Below are 24,023 nucleotides of genomic sequence, written 5' to 3' on the forward strand. Positions count from 1 at the left end.
TGTCTGACAAGCTGGGAACAGAAAGATCAGTGGGATAACCTGTGTGAGATTACAGATATCCACAGCAGAAAAAAATACTGATATGTATGAGGATGTGTAGCCTAGAGTGTGGCACTGCCATCAGTGGTTGGAGCTCTTGTGCTGGCAAATAGCAGTTGTAGGATGGAAGGGGGAGAAAACATCAAGCTTTTATCTGGAACAAGTTGTTCTATTAAAAATGATATTATCCCAAGCAAGGTACGGTGGAAGGCAGAGTTACCGTGGCAAGCTGACCATGTTTTCTCCCTGTTGTTTTCTTTGCTTTGGGAAAAAAGAGCCTTAATTCTGTTTTGGGCTTCTTGGTGGTGGGAGGATGTATGGTTCTCATGGAAAAAGTTACTCATCGTAGCCCAAACGCTGTTTTCATTAGTAAGTGCATGTCATCTTCTCTTAAGAAATACAGCTGCTATTGGATTAAAGCTTCCATTCAGAGGTCTTCCATGCTCTGTTAAAAATGCAAATGGAGTCAGGCGGTGCGGGACGAATGTGTGATGTTCCTGGGGCACATTCAGGATGGAACCAGGAACATCTGGAGTTGGTTCAGCTGGCTGTCTCAGGCAGACCTCACTGCTGGGGTGGGCGTGATGCTGTAGAAGAGGCTCCATCCCTCTAGCTGGTGTTCCCAAATGATTAAAGATATCTTGAGGACGACTTGCAGCTTGCTTTCAGTTCTGTCAGGCATTTTGAGGCAAATTTGGTTGGAAAGGAGCTACTGGTGTCACCCCAACCTCACCATGGGTGGCAGGGCAGGGTGTGCTGGGGTGGCACTGCTGGGTGTAGAGGGCAGAGCAATGTGTCCTTACAGAGAAAAAACCAAAAAGGCTGCAGCCTTTTTTCTTTACCTCCTCCAGCCAGAGAAATCCAAACTTTCCTTGGGATGTCTTCTCTCCTAGCAGCTACCAAGAAAGCTTTACTTTGAGTGGCATGGATTTGGATTAATTAGGCTTTGGATTAATTAGGGGGCATATTCCATCCTCTGACAGTAAAACCACAAACTTTGTTATGCCCTCAGACAATGAACGAGGCACTCCAGGCTGGATTTGGGTAACTTTGTGCAAAGCCACAACCTGCCTTATTTGGAGCTGGACTTGAGCACAGACTGGCTTTCGTGACTTTTCTCCATAGGCAGTGTTTGGAGAACCTCAGGCTGGCCTCAGTGCAGGAGGGATGAGGGACTGTGCCAGCAGGGAAGTCGCACTGGTTGCTGTGGGAGAAGTGTTAAAAGCCTATTACTTTGGCAGACTGGGGAAAAGCAAAGATTTCCCTTCTTCTCCAGGAGCTGGTGGGGTTTTTCTCCCTCCGATAGTGGAAAAGCCCTGAGAGCAGTTTGTCCTGTGAGTCTGGAAATGGTGTGGGTTTGCCCCAGCTTCTGTGGCATTTCTGGAAAAATCTTGTGGCTGGGATTTGTAGAAATGAGCAAGGAGGAAACCAGCAGAGCTCCCACGGGGGAAAACCAGGCTCCCATCAACAGCCTGTCTTGCAGATCCCAGTCCTCCTGTGTTCCGTGTTGTGCTTGCACAACTGGAGACTTTACACCTTTCCTGAAAAAGCCCTGCTTTTTTTTTTTTTTTGTTTTCATGTGACTTTCATGGTTTCAGTCATGCCTGTAGCTGACCTGATTCAGACTCTTTTTTAAGTAGCATGTTTCCACTTCTATACTCTTTGGTAGTTTTCTTCCCTTTTTTAAGGTGAATGGCTTCAAGGATTTAGGACACTCAAAATTGAATTGGCATTTGAACGGGTGATTTCAGCATTTCACAGCAGTGATATTGAAATTCTTAAGGCTTTGGGGTTTTTCCCAGATGTTTGTATTTTTTCCCTTCTTGGTTATAGTTTTAAATGGAAGGGGATTGTCACAGAGGACAGACACAATGAGTTGTGCTGGGAAAGCTCTCCCCTGGGTTCCTTCCCTGCTGTAGTGCCCCATATCCACTCCCACCTCCCAGGCTGTTCCCAGCCCCTCCCTGAAAGAGAAAACAGTGAGGAAGTCAGTCATAGAATTTCCCATTGTTTGTAGCTGAGTTGATGTCCCATGTGCAGAACGTCTCCTCCCACATCTGGAGTGTGTTTTTGTCCTTGCCCTGGTCAGTGCTGCTGCGTGTCACTGTGCACACGTGGGTGTGGGTGCACTGCTCTTCTGCTGTTTCACTGCATGGCAAGGCAGCAGTCTTGGCCTGGACGCCCCCAGAAATGATGGCCTGGGGCTTTGGCCTGACCCCAGGCTTTGCTCCACTTCAGCTCCTGTACTAGGACATTGAGGAAAGCTTTGTGTGCCTGAGGAGCACTAGGTGTGTTCGACTGGAAGCCTGACCCTGGATGGGAAGCAAAACTTGGGGGCAGAGGGGAAAAATGGACCCTTCCCCAGCTTTGTTTGTACCTCACAGAGAAATGAAATGGGGTGGTAACATCCCAGTTATCAGCTGGGGCTGATTGTAACTTCTGTTGAAAAGCTCTCCTAAAAACCTTAGTGGCACATCTCCTCCTGCTTGCTTCCACTGAAAATCATAATAAAGCATAATAAAATACCTATTGGGAAAGAAATCTCCTGCAGGAACTGGAAGGGGCTTTGCATATCCCCAGAATGAGGGGATCTTCTCATAAAGTAAGGAAGATCATATGGCTCATGATGTGTGGGGCACCAAGCATGTTGCAGGGGTGATGGTTAGAAACATACATTCTTGTATGTTTGTGGGAAGATGAAAACATGAAAACATTCTTGTATGTTTGTGGGAGGATGAAAAGCAGAGCTCCTGGCTGAAAGCTGCCCGTCTGGGTCCGATGTGGCTGGAGCAGTGGATAACCCTTGCTTCCCTCTGTTTTCTCCCCAGCTGGCAGGAGGCATCATCCTGGGAGTGGCCCTGTGGCTCCGCCATGACTCGCAGACCACGAATATCCTGTACCTGCAGCTGGGGGAAAAGCAGGCCCCCAACACCTTCTACGTTGGTGAGTAGCTCTGGGGGTGCTGCTCTTGCTCATGGCTGTGTGCCCCAGGGTAGGCTGCAGTGTAGCCAAAGCAGGCCAGAAAGCTCCAGGTGAGCACCAAGGAGGTCACAATAAAAATACTCCCGCTGTCCTTGTACTCTCCAAAATATCCCCTGCTGTGCCAGCCTGAGCCTTTGATTAACGTTGGCTGTGGCCCAAGAGCAGAGTCCAAATCCACAGCAGCTAAAAATGCAAGAGGACGTGTTGTGGTGTCGTGGGTGTTCTCCAGAGCACGTTTGGGAAGAGGGGGGACTTCTTGGAAGTGTGTCTTGTTTCCTGTCCAAAGGGATGTAAAAGTAGCAGAGTGGCTGGCAGTGGAGGCGCAGCGTGGTGAGCCTGTGACTCATGTTCTCCAGGAGGGGCACGTGGAGCCTCTGTGCACACAGTTAAGCTGAGCATGATTTTTGTTAATTTGACAGCGTGCTGGAAGCTGAAGCCCCCTGTTTTTCCCCTGTTCTCCAATGATCCCTCTCAGACGAGGGGGAGAGGCTTGCAGGAGGGGCTGGCTGCCAGTCAGGAGCTGGTTTGGAGCACAGGCTGAGGGGCTGGAAACATCGTCTGATCCCATGTCCTGTTCTCACCTGTGGCTAAAATTACTTTCTGGAAAGGGTTTTCCTTCTCATTTCCCTGCTTGCCATGGAACAGCATGCCTGAGCCCTCTCCCTGCCTGTCCCTGGCTACAGAAGATGCTCCTGCTGTAGATAGCTGTGGGTTTTTCTCTCTTGCTGTGTCTCTCTTCTCCTGCCTCACACCCAGAGCTCTACTTGCAGCATTTCCCCTTTGTAGAGCTCATATTTAAAAACAGAACAGGGAGCTCACAAGAAGTTAAACTCTCTCCTTTCCAGGAACCAGTCCAAACCTCTCCTTCTTTTGAGGGGCTAACAACTGATTCCTCCCTAGTTAACACGTTCTCTCCAAACCTGGGGGACCTGGAGCATGGCACTGGGTCCCTCCCTCCTGCCTGTTGAGCATCTTTTACTCTTCCACCCTCATTTTGTCCTCAGCCTTTGCTGTTTAGAAGGCCCTAGGGGAAGGACTGTGGGTCCCACCACCACACTGACTTTCCAACACTCGTGAGCAGCCCATGATTTGAGGCTGGCTGTCTTTTTAAAGTTATATTCAGCAACAGATTGGCCTGGATTCCTTCTAGCAGCTGTAATTTCCATGCAGTAATAACAGCAGAGCATTTCTTTCAGTTGCTGCCTTTCCCAGCCAGACCTCTGGAGTCTGAAGACTGGGATTTCTTTTTGACCCCCCCATTTTTCCTCTCCCTTACAACTGATACTCCCTCCCTTTTCTTCTCTGGCATGCAGTATACACATGCACATAATGTTCCTGCTTTTGGGAATGGGAACCTCTTTGGGCTTGGCCTCCAGAGCTCTGGTTTTTTTTTTTTTTTCCTTTGCAAATACCACTTTTTGGTGTCTGGCACAGGCTGCTGGTCCCGGGATTTGTCAGGAGGCTTTTAAAGGCCAGCCAGGCTTTGCTGCAGGACAGGGGGAAGCAATAAACACTGTCAGAGGAGGAACACTTCCATCATAGGGTGTGTACTGAGTGAGAAGGGAAGTAGGAAAGCAGGCATTTGGTGTCTCCTGGTTTCTTTGTGTGTCCTTTTCTCTACCCCAAAGCTGGAGCTGTTTGTTAAAGGCTGTGTCTGTGTGTTATGGGAGAGGAAAAATAATAGATTTGAGGGCAACAGGGAAGTGGGAGAAGGAAGCTGTGGGGAACAGCAAAGCTGCAGAGTACCAGGCATGATACTTCAGGCTGCAGCAGGAGCAGGAGAGGAGCAGTCCTTGCCCTCGGCTCCCAGAACAGAGGATCAGAGCAGCCCCCCTGCAGCCCCAGGGCACAGGCAGCTGTTCCTGCTGCCCTTTCCAGCCCCAGGGAAGGGGCTCCTGGGGCTGGGGTTTCCCACAAGCACCATCCCCCTCCCCAGCAGCTTGGCACTGCCTGCACAAGTTGTCTTGTGGGCTGGCCTGGGGGGTTATTAAACCCTTGTTCATGGGCTTCTCCTCAGCACGGCATGCAAACCATCTGATCCCCTAACCACTTGTTGCAGTCTTGGCTTTTGACACTTCCATTTTGGCTCTGGATCCAGTGCCCCAGCAAATGCTTTAACTGCTTCAGTGCTGTAAAGACCAAGCAGTACCAGGGACGGAGATAGCTGGAGCACCTTAGTTCCATGCTTTTATAGCTATAAAGGAAAATACTACTTCTTCAACTGAGCTTGCTTTAAGGTCTGGTAGGCATTTATTTCCTTTATTTGAAGTTCAGAAATCAAAATCCTTTTTGTTCTTGGATAACACTGTGTCTGGAATGCTTCGTCTGTCTGGAGGCTGGGAAGATGTTGGTCACAAGGCCAAAAACATCCTCCAGGATAGCTAGAGGCATTGATAAGTTGCTATCAACTGGCTAACCACTTCTCACATATTTAGTGATCCTACACATAAAGTACTATGGAAAAACACCCAAGCAAATAACAAAACTGTGATTCAGGGTGTTATGAGAGCCTGTAGAAGGCTGAGCTGGTCTCTCTGCAGATACCAGTACAAATTGGAACAGTTCTGATCTCTCCACAGTAAATTAGTGCTGTGGTGTCACTGCTTTTGGGAGCACCTGGGGATCTTGAAAAAGCAATTGACCCTGGACTTACTACTTTTGCCCTTTCTTGGTGGGATGAAAAAGCCAGGTTCCCCATCCTTCAAAGATTTGGTTATGTGATGCCTGGAGATGGTGTTGTGAGTGAAATGCTTTGAGGAGGGCAGGAACGAAAACCTCAGCTCTTGTTGCCTTAAATCCCCACGCCAGGATCTCACACCTGCCCCTTGCTGGGGTGCCTGTGTGCTGGAGCATCCCTGGGTGCTGGTCCCTGCTGCTGCCCTTCCTGTGCTCTCCCCAGGCTGCCCGGCAAGGAACGGAGCACAGCAGCCGGATGGACTCAGCTTTGCTCTCTGCTGCCGGATCCAAAATAGGCAATGTGCCTCCAGCTGCTCACAGCAAGTGGCAGGGCAGCACGACCTGTGCCTCTAATTAGCTCGGCCCTGGGAGCGGGGCCAGCCAGGATGGGAGTGCAAAACCCTCCTGAGCTGGGCTGCGGTTTTCCACGTAGCTTTTGGGGTGAGGAGGGAGTTTGCTTTACCTGTGTCTGGGTTTTGAGTGTTTTAGTAGTAAATCCTCTGCTGGGCAGTGTCTCCTCCCGGGAGCATGGTGGCACAGGGGAGGAGCGTGAGGTTTTGGGCAGGCATACAGTGCTGGGGTAAACTTGGCCACTGAGGCTGCAGCCATCGCTGCCTCTCCCTGTCATCCTGGTGGGTGTCACTGTCCCAGCAGAAAGGCAAGAGGGTTTTGGTGGAGGAGTTCCTTAGGTAATGCTTATCCACCTCCCAAACCAGTCAGGCAGCAAAGCCTGGGGGAGGCAGGTGGGGGACAGCTGAGGGCAGTGATGGCTTGGGGCTAAGGTGGTGAGTGTCCCTGTGAGTGCTGCTGAGGTGTGGAAGGGACATGGGCTAATGGGCACACAGGCCTCCTTAAGAGGTGAATCAGACTGTCTTCACCATCCTCCTCGGAACAAACATAGCCCAGGATAATGATTTCTGCCCTGGAAACAAGTTCAAGCTGCTTTTCACGCAGACTGGTCTAGAATAAATGGGCCAGAAAGCACAGGGAGGCTTTGAAGTCTTCCTTACAAATGAGTACATAGCTGAGCTGAACTGCAGCTGCTCACAAGCTTTCATGGGTGTCTTCAGCATTTTGGAAGTCCTGTCATGAGATTGTGCTGGGCTCAGGGAAATCTGCCCCTTGCAGAGAGGAGGGACTGCTACAGGGTAGGGATGGGGACATCTCTCTGAGCTCTCCCCAGGTTTGCCCATTGTCCTTACAGCACGTGAGGATGCCCTGGCCATCCTTGCCATGGGTCCCAGATGTGACCAGCAGTGCAGAGCATGCCACCCTATCACCCAGACAGACCTGTGCCTGGCTAAGTGGTTGTGGAGGAGCTATCCCTTCTATCCATAACTTAATTAGCCTTTTTAGCTAATTTAGCCTAATTAGCCTTTTCTGCCTTGGATGAGAAGCAGTGATTTCTGGGAGGTTTTCATTGCATGGAGCACTCAGCAGAGATCCAGTGCAAAGGTTCTAGAGGTCAGCAGGGCTGCAATGGCTGTGGACCCACCATGAGCAATGAGAAGGTCTGGGTTTCTGTTCCCACTCCCATCCTTGTCCCCATCCCTCTGGGATGTTAGGCATCTTCTAGAGATGGTGCCAACTTCCATACATCGTGGGGTTAGACTCAACAGCACATCTTTTGCTAGACTTTTTGTGAAAGGCCAGAGAAGAGCCTGAGGCTTCTGCTCTGTAGGTTCTGTAAAAAGCACCAGTCAAAAACCGCCTTCAGTCTTGGCATGAGGCGCTGCAGGGATCCCTGTGGATACACAGAACTGGTTCAGGACTGGTTTCCTCTCTCACCCATTTGTGCTCTACTTTGTCAAGGCCCCCTGTGTTGGAGATTTTCCACCAGACACATGAGCTGTGGTCAGGTTTGCGTGCTTGGCAGTGGAAACCAAGGTTTGCATTTGGCCTTGAACCACACCGAGCAAAATGGATTATTTAAAAAATAATATATGTGGATTTTTAAAAATAGAAGTACATGCATTTTTCTGTCTTGGAAATAAACTTACTTACAGTTAAGGACAACAATGTAATTATTTAGTCCCTTAAAGGAAAAAAACCAAAAGCTTAGTTTTTCTTGTTCTAGATTTTCCTCTAATCACTGTCAGATCAACTAATTCAATAATACTGGAATTATTTTTAAAATAGTTTTAAGGCAAAACACTTTTGTTGTACTTTCTTTTCTGGCTTAAACCATGTATCTGACAGTATAGAGGATTTTTTTTGTATTCTTATCACAGACTTCAGTTTCTATTAAGAAAGCAACATGTTATTTCATTGCATTTCCATTTAACTGTAATTCATTCTACCTTGGTCATGACCAACCCCTGTGCTTCATTTACTCTGCAGACTGAAACTGGCTTTGTCTTTAAAAATACACGGATAGCATCAGGTTATTTTGGGTTGAGATCTATCCAACTACAACTAATGTAGTTGTTATTTTTCTTTGTCCCTTCCCATTGGCTTGGCTGCCCTGGACCTGTGCCAGAGGTGGCTCTTTGCTCTTCAGAGCTGTTTAAACCTGTAGCTTGGACAGTTTTCCTTAGAAAACGTGCACTGAAGGAATCCTCCAGTGGGATTTGTGCTTTTTTCGTGGGTGAGATCCCAGGGCTCATAGAAATGCCCAGAAGTGCCCTAGGCTGGGGCAGGAGAGGATGGGCCAGCATATTCCAGCCTGGCTCACGTGTGCTGTGCCACCCTTGTCCCCCCCAGTCCTGGGGATGTGCCATGGACTGCCTCCCAGCTCTTGCAGGTGTGCTGAAGTTACAAAGCTTGAGTCTGCTTCCAGTGTTTCCTGGGTAGGCAGAGGAGAAGAATCCTTGTTGGGAATTTAGCTGCTAGAAAATGGAAAAGTACAAAACCATGGCTAATTCCAAGTCCTGCACCTGCACAGATAGCAGTGTCCTTGGGCCTAGCTGTGGTAGGATAACAAACAGTGAAAGACACATGAGAAAAGAGAGATGTAACCCCTAAGGAATGAGGAAGAGTTGATGGTATAGTTTAACCAATAGATTGCTTAGCTTACAGAATATTCATAAGCTTATTACTCGCTGTATAAGTGTCTGATGCTCTCTTCAATAAACGGAATTTGCTTATCACTCATATTGAGTGCCTGAGTCTCCCCTCACCGACAAATGGCTCATCCCCGACAAAGGCCTTCATTTTTCTTGGCGACAAATCCTGACTGAGGCATCTGTGTGGAGTGGATTTGGGTACAATGTGTGCACATGAGGACGTTCTTTGGGGCTTTCCCCACCACCCCTTTGTGTTTCTGACAGAGGGGTGCTCGTGGTTTCTTCTTGCCTTGTTCTTGCACATGAGGGCAGCATGTCCAGGCTTTCATCTCCCCATGAGAGCTCTCCATGCTTTGTGACCCTGTTGCTCCATCTGGAAGTCATTAGCAGCTACAGAGCAGCAATGTTTTCCTTGGGAAAGGGGGTGGAGAGGAATGGAGGGGCTTCCCACTTGTCATCTTCCAGCAAACCCTCTCTTTTTCCAGCCCCCCTCTCTCTCACCCCAGCTCTGCTGGGCCAATTCCACTGGGCAACTGGACAAAAATGTCTGGGAGACCCTGTCTTGCTGGCTGGCTCACACAGCCATCTTTTTCCTGCCCCAACCCTGCCCTGGAGGGACTTTCCACTGTGCCTGTAACTGCTCCCGAGCTGCCAGGAGGAACATCGTGGTCATTTCTTTGGCTGCTGGGAAGGGTGTTCTTCCACGATGGGGCGTGTGGGGCAGGAGGGAGTCTGCCTGCCAGGGAAGGGTGATGGTTCCACCCTTCCCTGCAGCAGCAGTGGTGATAAACCCATGGAGTTCAGCATCTCCAAGCCAGAAGCACCAGCAGGGTGGCACTGAAGCCTCCCTCCTTGCCTCAGAGGCTTGCAAAACTCTTGGATGTGCAGAGTCTCCCCGCAGGAGCCTGTTGGGAGAATAAACATCTCTCTTTGTCTCTTCTCAGCCCCTTTTTAGAGCCCACCCCATGGGAAGGGCAGGCACAGCTTGGAGAGATGCCTGGCCTTCCCAGGAAGCATGGTGTCATGCTGGGGGGGGGGGGATTTCTTATTTGATTTCTTTTTTGTCTTTTGAAAATACTGCCATGGTGACCTGGAGGCAGTGGCTGGCTTCCATTTAGCCAAATGAGTTAAGGATGCTGGGAAAGGATTTAATTGAGGGGAGAAGTAGGGTGCTGTCCAGGAATGCCCATGCCTGGAGCTGCACACTATCTCTGATGGCTGTGGTGGGGCATGGGAGGAGAGCTAGCCAGGGCTGGCCTGCTCCCTGCTTGTTTTAGAGGGACACTCTGGTGCTTGTTCCTTCTTTTATTTGTTTTTTCATCGTGTCCTTTTTTAAAGACTGTTTATTTCTTCCTGTTTTTTTTTTTATTTCTCAGCAGGGACAGAACATGGGTTTTACAACCCTTCAGGCACCAGCTATGCTGCTTTAATGCCAGAGCAAGTACTGACACTGAATACTGCCTTCCCTGCTCCCAGAACTGAGCATCCTGCTTCCTACCTGCCCTGCAGGTAGAGGGCTCTCCATGGAGGCATCTTCTGCTTGAGCTAAGCTGGCCTCTTGGCTGCTTTTTTTTCCTCTTTCCCACCTAGCATCAAACAAAGAGAAGTGCTCAATTACTATCAAGTTTCCTGACTCTGATGTTTAGGGGCTTTCCTAAAGCTTTACAAAATCCCTGCAGCCTAAAGCAGCGCTTGCCCTGGTTGTACTGGGGAAAGAGGGATGGTGTTTGGCCCACTGCTGCTGCTTTTTCTGATCATGTCCTGTCATGATGCTCTTGAGGGAGGAGATCATATCATGGCTCCTGTGCTCCTGCTCTGAATTCAGATGAGGAGGTGAAGCTGAGTGTGGTTGGTCTCTCTCCTAAAGCTTTCTGCTCAAAGGCTTCATCTCAAAAGGAGAGAGAGGACTCCAGTACTGACACCTCTCCTCTGACTTCTCCAACTCCCAGATACAGGTCCTGAGGCTCACAGCTTGCTTTGGTGTGGGGCTGTTTATGTGTGGCAGTTGTAGCAATCTTTCTTGCTGCTGCCTTATCAGAGAGCGGTGCCATAGGGTCAGAAATCACAGTGTAGTGCTGCTCAGGGATGTGGAGGTGCCTTGGTACCATGAACACCTGTGCATGATTTGCTCACTGTCCCTGTGGCTGCAGCTCCAGCTGTTCTCTCTCTTGCATTGCTGCTGAGTGAGGGGGCAGCATGGCTGTAGGCACTGCAGTTTATACCTCTCTCATTTTACTTTTTGTTTACAGCAAACAGCTCTGCTTGTTGTAAAACCCCAGAAAAAGCTGCAGTAGAAATGAGCTGGGAAGTGGCATGTGAAAGGCAGATGGAGCCTTGCTCTTGCCAAATTGTGCCAGTCGGGTGGAGACCTGAAGGAGCAAATAACCATTGTAGTCATGAGTTCCTCACCCGGGAGAGGATTTAGGGGTTAACCCTAAATGCTTGCACAGAGGAGGGAGAGGCTTGTGAGGAGTCTCCTCTGACTGTGAGGAGGATAATGTGTCATCCCAGGATGGGATGACAGGTGCCTTGCTCACAGACAGAGCCCAAAACCACAGTCGGCGTCATGGTCGCTGTGTGCCAGGAATGAAAGCTAAGATGTGTCAGGCTGCTTTCTGGGAAAAGGGCTTGGTCGTTCCAGTCTGCACCGTGACTGCTGTGAAATAGTCCCCCAGCTGCCTGGCACCCAGTCTGAAAGTGGAGACCCTCCCACCAGCCCCATTCCTTTAGGGGAAGGATGGGTGTGGGAAAACAAACACCATCCAAAGCATGTGGCTGGGCACTTGGATTGGCTTCCTTTGCTTTCTCAGCCTTCAGCATGGCATTTCTGTGGCGAAACACCGCTGGCATTCCTCATTGCACATGCTATTTTTGCAGTAAATACTTTGTGCTTGTTTTTAAATAAGCTCCAGCTCAGAGTCCTGCTCTGCTGCCTCCTGGGAGAGGCTGTCGTGTTCTGGCCCTCGGTAACAAAAGGCGACTCCATAATAGCCACTTGTTTGTGCCTGGGAATGAAGCTGGCCTTTATTCCAGAAACCTTCCAGGGGTTTTTTGTGGTTTGCCAAGCTCAGGCCCGGCACTGCTGCCCTCTCCCCTGCCTGGCTGCACATTCCTGCTGCTCCCAGCGCACCGGCCGCATCCGCTGGGCTCCGCTCAGGAAGCTGCACATGGTGCACATCTCCTTCCCTCCCCTCCCCTCCTTTCCTTCTTGCTGTTTCCTCACTTGATAGCCGGGCTGGCTCTGATGAGGAGCTGGTGAAGTGAGAGCAGGGAGAGAAGTGGGAAGCCAGGATGTCACTTGACAGTCCAAGGTCTGCATGGCCTGCCTGGGGTGGGAGTTCAGCAGGTCAGGATTGGTTTTGTTTTTTTGAAGCTGCCAGAAATCCCAGCAAGAAGCAACTACAGAGGTCACTGGAAAACTTCTCTAAAACAGCAAATGTCTGTGTTTTCTCTTAGTCTCTTCCATCAGTTGAGGGTCTCACTGGGCTTTCATTTCCTAGCTTTCAGAGCAAAACCTTCCTGGCCACTAGTGGGTCCTGTGTTTTCCTGATGATCTCAATATCAGAAAAACATCTTTTACAGTGAGAGCAATCATTTACTGGAAAAACCTCACTAGGAACACAATAGAGTCCCTATCACTGTAGGTTGTCAAGATATAATTGGGCAGAGTTCTGCATAGTCTCTCCTAAGGTTCCCAGTCTCACAAAAGGTTTGACCAGGTGATCATTTGAGGTCCCTTCAACCTGGGCTGCCCTGTCACTGTGATCTCCTGGCAATATTTGCTCAGCCCAGAAGGTGCCTTCAGTGTTTATTAAAAAAAAATTAGAACAAAATCTTCTGTCTGTGGTGACCTTGTTGTTGGGGTCTCAGCATCATGCTGCTAGGTTTTCAAATGTGCTGCATCTGCTTGTTACCTGTATACTGGGGTGGTTAGCATGAATAGTGACTTGTCAGATGTGGAAATGACTTGCTCCTAGCACAGCTTTGTCTTCTCTCTACTGTCCTAATGGGCGAAGAAGTCAGAAACTGCTGCGCTCAGGGACGAGGAAAGTTGATTTTCTGACTTGTGATGAAGACTTATCAGTTGAACTGCCCAGCGCTTAAAATAGAAAAATCTGCCATGGTTTGGGTTGAAAACCCAAGCCAGCAGCTTCACTGGTAGGTACAAGCTGGAGTGCTGAGGGCTGGTTCTTGGGCATTAGCAGCTTCTGGTGACAGTGAGCAGACCGTTTTGGGACACCACTGCTGGTATGTTGTTCTTTGTGAGACAGCAGTTATGCAGTGTCTGACAGCCTCCATCAGTCTCTCTAGGGCTTGGCAGGTGTCCAGCAGACTGCCTTCTTTGTACAGGGCTTATTAATGCCTTCCCACCACCTCCAAGCCCTTTGGGGCCCCTCTGTCCTGCACACAGCCCAGCCCACTGTTTGCCATGCTGTCTCCCTGCCCAGCTGCTCCACCTCATCCTATCTCCATCCACTGGCACAAAACCATTTCCTTTCCCTTCAGACAGGCCTACACACCTTCATCTGTCTTTTCCACGCCACTGGCCTGTCCTTTCCAAGGAGCTCTCCTGGGACGTTTCTTTTGCTTGTTTTTCCTTTCTTTGCACACCTTCACCTAAGGAGGTGTCTCATCCCCACTTGGGGAGCTTTTTTTTGCCTGTTGTTTTTCCGTGGCTGCCGGGCGCTGCCGAAACCCTTCAGAACCCCTCAGGAGGCGCAGCTCGGTCGCTGACAGTGCTGCCGCGAGGATGTTGGTGTCTCCGGCCACGGCTCCTGTCAGGTTTTGTGAAGAGGGGCTTCCTGCGGGGTCAGCATGCTCCATTGTGGCACTTCCCCTGCAGCTGGCTTCCTCCCTCCTGCAGGGCCTAAAAATAGAGCGAGCACCGTGCTGCTGGGACACACCGGAGCATGCTGGAGCCGCTGGGGCGGCGTCTCCATCACCGCCACTCGCCAGGCCGGCCCTGGCACTGGTGCTTGTGCTTTTGGCGTGCTGGTGGGCTTTGTTTCAAAGAGGGAAGAAGCGGGAGCCAAAGTCCAGACTTTCCCAAGTTTGAAGGATCTGTAAGGGAATGTTAAACAAGTGGAGACTGTTATTATTTCAGCCTGGAGAAAAGGAGACTCAGAGGTGACCTTATCACTCTCTTCAACTTCCTGAAGGGTGGCTGTGGTGAGCTGGGGGTCGGTCTCTTTCTACGGGCAACAACAGATAGAACAAGAGCACACAGTCTCAAGTTGCGCCAAGGGAGATACAGGCTAGAATTAAGGAGGAAGTTTTTTACAGAAAGAGTGGTCAAATACTGGAATCATCTACCCGGGGAGGTGGTGGAGTCACCATCCCTCGATGTGTTTAAAAAAAGACTGGATGTGGCACTTGGTGCCATGATCTAGTTGAGGTATTAGAACATGAATTGGACTCGATGATCTTAAAGGTCTCGTCCAACCTAGAAATTCTGTGATTCTGTGATTGTGTATCTGGTGTTTTAGAGAAGGGTTTTGCCTTCACTCTGCTCTTGGTGCGTGACCTTTAGACTTTGCACTTGAATTATCAGAAAATTGTTTAAAAGCTGCAGAGATAAGAAAAACCTTAAACATCACAAGCATGTACAAACAGTTTTAATCTTGAGGTCTGTTTATATGTTAGGGCTGTTCCTAAAGGAGAGCTGACAGTCTGATGAATAACTATAAAACATTTTCACTCATAGCAGAAGAAAGCATTTCATTGAAGGGATGTGTCTCCCAACAACTAGTAAGATTCACTGTGTTGCTGTTACCTCCAGGATGTCCCATGTTCTTTCATCCTCATCATGATTATTTTGTTTTCTTCACTGTTGATTAGAAATAGTGACTGCAGTCTTACCTGATTTGTAATTTTTGCATGTATGAAATTGCTTTTGAATGGGAAATAAGATTCACTTAGAGAGTAGTAGAACCACAATACTTGAGAATATTAGTTAACCAAAAATGCAGTAAGTAAATATAAGGGATACACCAGCAAAAAGCTGTGTCAGATTTAACTGAGCTGGTAGTGTTTGGCTGAGTAATCACTATGGCTTCACCAGTCTCGTGGTTGGTGAGACCATGGTGATTACTCATGGCAGCAGACTTGAGATAAGCTCTTGTTTCCTGAATGAATAAACTTTTATTCTTCTGTTTTCTGAACCACTCCCAATGCCTCATTTCAAGCTTTGAACTAGTTATGGTGCAAGTTGCCTGTGTAAATTCAATAAGTTAAAGTAAAAAATGTTGTATTCTCTCTAGAAGAACCTATAACAAAAAAAAAAAAAGCACCAGGTTTTTAGTGAGATGCTTAAGCAGTACTCTCCCTTTGGTTTAATGGTTCATCTGCCTTTAAAATGTTAGCCAGATAAATATTTGTATGAAGTTTAATATAAATAAACCATGTGCCTTACTGTTTATTTTACAAGATATGCTAACTAATAATTTCCATCTCTGCTTAAATATTTAAAACACTGTGCCAGGGTAACTCCTGCTTACAGCTGTGAGGATGCTGTAGAGCTCTTGTCATGCCTCCTACATCCTCTGCCTAGTGCTACTCTCAGCATTTCCTCTCATTTTGGAGGTGATGGAGTTACTAAAGCTCCAGTGTTGGCAGCTTCAAACACTTTGAGACCCAACTCATGTATGTTGTCTGCTGCCCTCACACCTCCTGAACCATTATTCTGCACACCCATAATTATCCACTCCAGGAGCCAGAATGTCCAGCCAGGATGAGGGTGCTGCTGGACAGAGCTGTGCAGTAATGTGTCTGCCTCTCACTTTGCCTTGCAGGAATCTACATCCTGATCGCAGTCGGGGCTGTCATGATGTTCGTGGGATTCCTGGGATGCTACGGCGCCATTCAGGAGTCTCAGTGTCTTCTGGGAACGGTAGGAGACACAAAGTTTGGAGTCGCTTGGCACCCTGATCTCGCTGCTGGAAGGCACATGGCTGTGCTTCCCTTGCTGGGCTCTTTCCCAGTGAGAGGGGCTGGGAGGATGTGTGAGCACAGAGGTGGGAGCTGGGTGACCTCTGCAAGGAGCAAGGCAGTGCTGTGTGGCTGAGGGCATCTCTGCCCAGCCTGTGGAGCTCTGGCTGAGCTGCAATGTCCTTTCTGTGCCTGGCTGCAGGGCAGAAAGGGTGAGATCAGCAGGATTCTTAGAGACTCTTTCTCTGTTACATGTGAACCCCCTCCTTGCTGTTATCCCTTCATGGTCTGGCTGTCTTACCAAGCACCCACTAAACCTTCTGTCTTACCTGGTGTCCCCTACAGCATCCCCTCTCATTGTTTCAAGGCTGCCTGTAGCAATTCTTGTTCTTTTAAGGAATCATCTACTATTTTTATCTGTTTGGACAAGGAAACTGCAAAGACTTTCCATAATTTTTGAGTGAGAACATCTAGGTATATCCTGGAAAATCCATTACTGAAGTGCTACAGGCGTCCTTGATGTGAGGCAGCAGCTCAGGATTCCTGGCACAGGATGAGCCTAATTGGATAAACTGTAGCCACACCAAAAGCCTTTACCTTGGGAGCAAGGGAGACCCATTTATTTAAAGCAAGTTCTCACATGTGGTTCAGTTTAAACTTGATGCATAAAAAGTAAAACTGGAAAGGTAAAACATATTTTTTTTAAAATTCAAATGACTTTCCAGCACTTGGCTTCATTGGGCTGGAGGGTTCTTGGTAGTGGTGTAGCAACTCATGGGTGTAGGCTCAGCTGGGACAGAGGGAAATGGAGCTGTTTTGCCTCACTCTTGCAGATGACTTCACCTCTGGTTGCTGCTGATTCCCAATAATAAGGCGATGCTTTTCCCCAGTGTTGATAAAACACTTCTGAATGTAGTGGATGGGAGCTCCAGTAGGAGTTTGCAGGCATTATCCCAGCTGCTGGGAATACAAGGAGCCTGCACACAAATCTGGCAGGGGTTGTTGGAGTGCAGTTTGGCAACTTTGGGTTTTTATTTTGTTTTGTTAATGCAAGTGATTACAGACCCTGAAGTACCTCTCTCTCCCTCCTGAAGCTGGAGGATTGGAAGGGCAGATGGTACAAGGTACCCGAGATCCGACAGGGAAACCGGCTGCTCTGGCTGAAATTAGCAGCTCTAGCTGCTGTGCACTGTCCGTGTTTGCTCACACCTTGGCTTGCCAAGACAAGTCTGGAGATGCCCCATGAGGATGCTTTCTGCTGGCCAAGGCTCCCACTGTGTTCCAAGGACATTTCCAGGCAGCGTCCTTGGGGTGTTTTAGGGAAGCAGCCATGCTCCCCTTTCTTCCACCTAGCTGACGGAGTGACTTTGGGCTTACTGCAAAAGGGAGAAGTACAGGAAGCTCCATGCTATTAAAATCCTGTGCCAAAGGTGGCATGGAAGCTGAGCAGCAAGACCTAAGGAGGCTTGGCATGGAGCAGGCTCTGCTCCCTGGAGGGGGCTGGGACACAGCCAGCTGCCTGGCCAGGACCACCACTATATTCCCATAGCATCAAGCTGCATCTCCTGGTGTTCTGGAGCTGGCTTACAGAACCACTAAATCTGCAGGAAGTTGTACCTCCACATCTGGGATAAATGAACCATGCTTCACTGAAGGGTAACCACTGCAGGAGTGAGCCCTAGTGCTTAACCAGACTTACAGTGGCATTGCACCCAAGGTTTAGGGTGGTGGGAGTCCTTGGGGGGGATGTGGGACCTAGTCTTTCAAAGATGCTCCTACAAAGTTAGGTCTTCACATAGGAGTTGATTGTTCAGGAACAAATTAAGTGTTCACATAGGAGTTGATTGTTCAGGAACCGGACAAAGATGTTGGAAGTCCTTTCCTGCTGTCAGGTTAATAGTTTTGTTTCCATTTTGTTGATAACCCTTTGCTTTTGCGTGTGAGAGCCAGGTCATAGCTCCTGTTTCATCTGTTGTTGGAGAAAATGTGCTGAATGTGTTTTGAGCAGAGTCTGCTCAGGAGCCAGGGGCTGTTTTCCCACGCTGTACTGTAATTTTGTCTGTCCTTGACTGCATTCACCTCTTTGGCTTCTTGACTTCTCCCACTTTGGGGCTTTTCCCAGGAAGAAGTCACTGAGTGATGTTGTCACAGAGGTGATGTTGGCTGCCTATGGAGCATGCCTCTCTGTGCCTTCTCATGTGATCCTGATGTATGAGTTTACAGCTTCCCATTCCCAGTCCAACTGACCAACAACCATCACAATGTGTTCCTGGGATCTGAACAAAAAGGGAGGATGGCAGGGAGGAATGCTGGAATTGCACAAACAGGGTGGGACTGTGGGAAAACGTCAGTGTTAGTATTTATGCAAAAAACTGCAGTAGCCTTGCAGGGCTGTGGATGCCAGAGCTGGCCATAAATCACACCCTGACATCCCCAGCTCCTCAGCAGCTGAAATGTGCTTTTAACCCTGCACTGGCAATTCCAGTCCTCAGAGCATTTGTGGCAGAGCAGAAACCTTGTCTGGATGGTCCTGCAGGTGCATGAAGAGGAGCAATGTATCTTGTGCTACACAGGGCATCTTCATCCCTGCCAGTCCCTTTGTGGGAAAGGTTTTGTTAATCCCTGTTCAACAACCTGGATATGTGTGGCATGTGATGAGTTACAGGAAAATGTGTTTGGGCTCAGTGCATGTATGAGAGAGAAAATGGTTTGAAGTCAGATAACACCTATGCTCTGATTTGTCAGTGAAAGTGCTGTTCCACACCTTTCCCCACCTAATTGCTGCAGATATGTTAAGGATCCCTCTCTTGATTTGTCTTTGCAGTTCTTCACTTGCCTGGTGATCCTGTTTGCCTGCGAAGTTGCGGCTGGAATTTGGGGTTTTGTCAACAAAGACCAAGTAAGACTCTAAAACCTGTGTTTGTGGGACTGGGAGGCTGGGACAGAACGGCAGCAGATCCCAGCATGAGCTATTTTGCTCACAAACTGCTCCCAGATTGGGTAACAGGGGCTTGGCTTAGCAGTGTGACCTGGGCAGGCCCCCTCAGTGCTCTTGGCCAGGCTGATGAACTTTAAATGTGAGCACTTGACGGGAGCAGGTGCCCTTAGGGTCTGCGGTGCGATGTCTGCAGTAAAAATAGCCCGTCTCACTTGGGTCCCCTCCGAGCTGCCACGCTGTCAGTGACAGGGGGAGTGGATTCGTGCATGGAGTTGTGAAGGAAAGCCATCTGCACGTCCTCAGTGCCAGGGAACAGCGGCGAGCCCGGGCGGGAAGTGCCAAAGGGCGGGAATGCCGTTCAGGGAGAGCCTGCATGAACGGCATTGCTTGGTGCTTCCTGCCCTTCCCCAGTGCCATAGAACCTGCTTCAGCCATTTGCCTGCCAGCGCTGAGCTTGCTGTGATCCATGTGCTGTGCACACATGAGGGGTCCAAGTCCTGTGTCTGTCCTGCTAGGCACCCTGCTAGGGACTGCTCAGATAAGGTTCCTCTGGCTGGAGGAGCTGAACTGAAGGGTAGAACTGGAAATTGCAGCTTTTCCCCTTCTGTTTCTGCTCGCCTTCCCTTCACTTCCCTTCACCTTCCCACATGTGGTCACATGTGCTCACACACACAGGTTTGGTCTCAAAATGCAGAACTGCCTGTGCATGGGAACGGTGGCTGTGCTGCAGCAAGCAGCAGCCTGGGTGCTGATCTCTGGGCCGCAGGGGTTTGGAGGAGAGAAGGGGACTGCTTGTGCTCAAAGCCAAGGTTACACTCTCTGGCAAAGTAGGAAATGTGTTTACTTTCCTGAGGTGTTAGCCAGCTGAGTAAGTAGGTGCTGGCCTGCTCAGCTTTCTCATGCATGTGAGCAGTGGTTCCCAGGCTCTGTGTGAATGGGAACTTCCTTGCAGTCATTCAGGAGAGAGCACGACTTCACTGGAATAAACTCTTCTGTGGCTAAACATTATTATGCAGGCACAGTGCTGTTTCCTAGCAACTTTAGTGAACTAATTAACCTCTGCAAAGGGGCTGTGCCTCCTGCAGATGTTAGTTTGTGAATCCTGAAGAGTCCAAGATGTGCAACTGCAACCGACAGCAAAAAAAAGTGAAGGCTGAGTAAGGAGGGACCCCACGGCTGTTGTGTCCCATCCTGGGGAGAAAGAGCTTGGCCACTAGCTGAGGATTTCCCGGTACAGAAGTGATGACCTCAGCCCCCAAAATTAATTTTGCAGTTTAAAATGAAGGGTGGCAGTCTGTTGGCATCAGCTAGTTTTGCAGCCTTGATGATGAATGGGCTATTTTGAAATCTCTGCTCACAAAGCAGGCTTGCTTCTCCCTGCCTTGGTTGGGAGCAGCACAGGCTGGGAGGGAAGCACTGAATCACCCCAGCCACCAAGAGATGCTTCCAGAAGGGATGCTTTTCCTCAAAGCTGAAGGCAGTCTCTCCTTCAGCTTGCCTTCTTGGAGATGCTATAAATTCAGAATGGGGAGGCAATAAATAGGATTTTTTTAAAATTTTTATTTTTATGTACCAGATTGAAATGGTTTGGTTGGAGAATATCATCCGCCAAAGCAAGCTTTTTTGAGTAGTGATGAAAGAGTTCTGGGATAATTGATTGAAATCGTGCATCATCTTGCTGCAGTTTCTTTTTTCGTATGCTAATCCAGCCTGTGCTGCCAAGAGCAGATGTTCCAGAAAGCATTTTCCCTTCCTTGCTTTTATGTTTTATTTTGCTTCTCTTGCATGGCCTTCTTTCACCTCTCTCTCTCAAATTATTGAAAGGTGTTAGAGGAGAAGTCACAAGGCCAGTTCCCTAAAAGTTAGGAGATTTCTGCACTGTGGAGCAGGCCCTCATGGGTGGCTGCAGTTCGCCAGCCAGGTGGCAGAGTTAGAGTCTGGATAAGGTCTCTCACATAACCACTTACAGGACAGCAGTGTCTGTAGGGATCCAGCAAGGGTTTTAAATCCATCTAAATGCACCTAAGCTTCCTGACCCAAATGAGCTGTCTGACCAGGCTTTAGTGTGCAATCTCTCCCAAATTCCTGCCGTCCCCTCCACGCCACTCACTAAGCTGAAGTGCCTGTATTTACAGACAGCCTTGCCTGTGCACCCCACCTCCTCCTGACTTTTCCAGCATGTCCAGCTTCTGCAACCTCAGTGGGAATTGTGTTGCCTGCCTGCTTTGTTTATGTGTGGTTCAAAATGAGATGTTTCTGCCTTCCTGAGCCCAGCAGCACATCCACATGGGCTGAAGGTTATCTCAACTTCTTGCTCACCCTCCTGGCCTTGGCTGTCTTTATCTCCTAGACAGAGCCTGTGGAGGCCTTGGATAGTGTTGTCTGAAATTTGCTGGCTGGTGGATGGGGTTCTTAATATTTGTGACAGCTGGAGCCCTATGAAAGACATGCTTTTTTACATGTGCAAACAAATGGTGTCCAAATCTATTCAAAAACTGCTCATCTTACTCCAAGTGCTATTATTGGGAACCTGTTTTTCAGGCACATCTGCTGGATAGGTTTTCTTCTCCTCCTCCTCCTCCTCCTCCTCCTCCTCCTCCTCCTCCTCCTCCTCCTCCTCCTCCTCCTCCTCTTCCTCTGGCTGAAAAGGAGTTTTCCTGTGTCCTTCCTAGATAGCCAAAGACGTGAAGCAGTTCTACGACCAAGCGCTTCAACAGACACTCATGGGAGAACCAGATGCAAGCAACGCCAAAGCTGTAGTGAAGACCTTCCATGAAACGGTAAGGTGGTGGTGCTTGTGCTGGAGAACTAATAATGGAAGTCAGGAAAAGGGGTGGGAAAAGCAGAGTCTAAAGTGCAGATACTATGTGCAGGTCTTAGCCTATCAAGTTTGTTGTTGTTACATTTTAAGAAGCAAAGTTGTGCTCTCTTCAGTATTCTCTCCATCACATGGTGCTGGGAAGTCTGGACCAAACTTTGATTAAGTTGCCTTTCATTTACCTCAGCATCCCTGTTTAAGTAAAATTCAATGGAAGAAGACTGTAGCTCTGAGGATATGGGATCAGGATATTAATCCTGATACTTGGTCCATTCAGCAGGAAACAAAATCCCTGGGAAGAGCTGGGTTCACTCTCCTCCAGAAAATCTATGCCAGATCTGTCTGGGACTATTGTAGGAAGCAGCTATATTGCATGGAAAGAAAAAAGTCAGTTTGGAGACTTATTCCCCACCCTTGTTTCCCTCTCCAAGATGCCTCCTCAATCTTGGGTGACTTCAAGAATGTGTAATGGTGGGGAGAGCATTGCATAAGTGTTTGCTGTCTGCTGATGTTGGCTTTCCATTGTTTCTTTTTTCCTCTCTCCATGTAGCTGGACTGCTGTGGTTCTGATATTATGTCAGCGACTTTCACTCCTGTGTGGAGGGATGACCTCTGCAGAAAGGACGCCCTGAGAAACCTTATTGAGGTAGGCACAGCTGCTTCAGGAAATCTTTGCTGCCAAGGAAATTTGGGGATTTATTGGAAAATAGATAAAGGGTAGAGATTTCATTTATTTGGGGTTAGTGTAGAAGGATGTTAAAGGTTCCCATTTGGTTCTTCCTTTGCTGTTCCTGCTTGAGGGGACTGACAGGTGCAGAGGGGTGAAGTCTGGTTGGAAGTCCTGGGGCCAGGACCTGGGGACATAAGTGAGACCAGGGGGAAGCTGACCTGCCATTTTGGTGCTGGGGGTGGCTGTGGGGAAAGCAGGCTGACTGACTGGTGTGCTTCTCTGCCTCAGAACGCCAACTGTCACAAAAAAATCGATGAGCTCTTCTCCGGGAAGCTCTACCTGATCGGTATCGCTGCTGTCGTGGTTGCTGTGATCATGGTAAGTGTGACAGCCTGGTGGGACAGGGAAAAGCCACCTCAGGGCAACCTGGTCCTCTTCCAGCTGGGCTGGATCTGTCCCTCTCTTCTGGATGCCCCTGGAACTCCGCATGCAGCACCAGCCTTATGCACCACAGGGCTCTGGAACATGGCAAGACCAAGGGCTTCATCATCCCTCTGGGGAGCCAGGATGTTAGGGGAGGCACCTGGCAAGCTCAGTAGAGCAATAGCACCTGCAAACCCAGCCAAAAATGCAGAACACCACTGAAACCTCCTCCAAAACCACTTGTTCTACAGGCTGCCATGTTTTGTTGCTGGGGTCTGCAGTGGGAAGGGATTTGCTTGCTTTGTTCCGTTGGGTTTGCTCCCTAGTGAGGGCCGGGTGCTGTGGGGGTGTAACATGGCATCTGTGCAAAGGCTGGGCTGTAGTGCTGGAGGGATTTCGAGGCATTTTCTGTGTAGCTGGCAGCCAAAAAGTTTGTCAGGTACTACCACTGCTGCCAGTGAGAGATGGGAGGACAGCTCCTTATCTCAAATTGATCAACTCCATGTGAAAACAACAACAAAGGTGTAGCATCCCTGCCCTTAGCTCTGGCATGAGAGTGTTAATGTGGAGTGGGGGACCTTGGGATGGGGGGAACTCTTGCATCGTGCTGGTTGTTGTCTCAGTGGTGCCCCTGTGTCTCTCAACAGATCTTTGAGATGATCCTGAGCATGGTGCTGTGCTGTGGCATAAGGAACAGCTCCGTCTACTGAGCCGTGAGAGCCGGGCAGGGGAAGGGGGGATGAGGGCGGACGGCGCTAGAGGGGACCCCAAGTGCCACCGAGTGACCAGGAGACATTGCAACAACAGACAAAGAAAATTGTGTATATAAATGCTTCCAATATTACCATACAGTACAGTACTTATCATTTTTATTTTGAAGTACTTTTTTTTTTTAAATAAATAAAACTTTCCCGTATCTTTGTGGCTGAGTTAGTTACACATCAGTTTTGTGTGATGGGAAAGCTGGTGTAGCAGGAGATCAAGTCCTTCCTCCTCCTTCCCCACCCCCAGTAACTCAGAAGTAACACTGGTGGAAGATGTGTGGAGGAGAAGGGTGCAGCCTGGTCTCAGAAAACTTTGCCTTGGTTTTACCAACTTTTTTGATTGGATGCTGAAGCAGAATTCAGTATTTTTGTTAATTTGTACTCATCTTTTCCAGCCATCACCCCACCTCCCTGGTGTTTCCAAGCTGTCCGTAGGGAAGCCTGGCTGACTGTCCAAAGCCTGGGAGAGAGGAGGGGAAAGGATGCAGCCTTCATTGCCTGGGTGCAGTGTATCCCAGGGGAAACACAGGCATTGTTCCTCTCCAGCTTGTTTTCATTCGTAGGTCAATCCTTAACAGAAGTCATGCTGAAACTATTTTACTCTCTAATGAGTAAAAATGTTTTATGGTTTTGTGATTTCTTTTTTTCTTGGGGCTATAATTTTATAAATTGACTCAGTTGCATTAATTCATTGCATTAAAAGGTCAGTGGCTGGGGGTGAATTTTAGTCCCAGTTTTTCAAGTATAACAAACTGAAAATTAAATTACTTTTTTAATGTCC

General features: G+C 48.8%; 1 protein-coding gene across 2 annotated transcripts in view; it reads left to right on the forward strand.

The window, feature by feature from the left end:
- The window catches only part of CD81 (CD81 molecule), a 31,816-nt gene extending 7,793 nt beyond the window's left edge, over positions 1 to 24,023 (forward strand). Inside the window, exons 2-9 of one of the 2 annotated variants that reach the window (XM_064714792.1) lie at positions 2,868 to 2,982; positions 15,494 to 15,591; positions 18,454 to 18,528; positions 21,240 to 21,347; positions 21,936 to 22,031; positions 22,344 to 22,433; positions 23,126 to 23,191; positions 23,638 to 24,023. In XM_064714792.1, the coding sequence (XP_064570862.1) occupies positions 2,868 to 2,982; positions 15,494 to 15,591; positions 18,454 to 18,528; positions 21,240 to 21,347; positions 21,936 to 22,031; positions 22,344 to 22,433; positions 23,126 to 23,188 (645 nt within the window). In that variant the 3' untranslated portion in view covers positions 23,189 to 23,191; positions 23,638 to 24,023. Of the gene's footprint in view, positions 1 to 2,867; positions 2,983 to 15,493; positions 15,592 to 18,453; positions 18,529 to 21,239; positions 21,348 to 21,935; positions 22,032 to 22,343; positions 22,434 to 23,125; positions 23,408 to 23,637 lie in introns of those variants that run through there. The other variant, XM_064714791.1, reaches the window with a different exon arrangement.

The sequence above is a fragment of the Zonotrichia leucophrys genome, chromosome 5 (assembly GCF_028769735.1).
Source record: "Zonotrichia leucophrys gambelii isolate GWCS_2022_RI chromosome 5, RI_Zleu_2.0, whole genome shotgun sequence".
NCBI classification, from domain to species: domain Eukaryota; kingdom Metazoa; phylum Chordata; class Aves; order Passeriformes; family Passerellidae; genus Zonotrichia; species Zonotrichia leucophrys.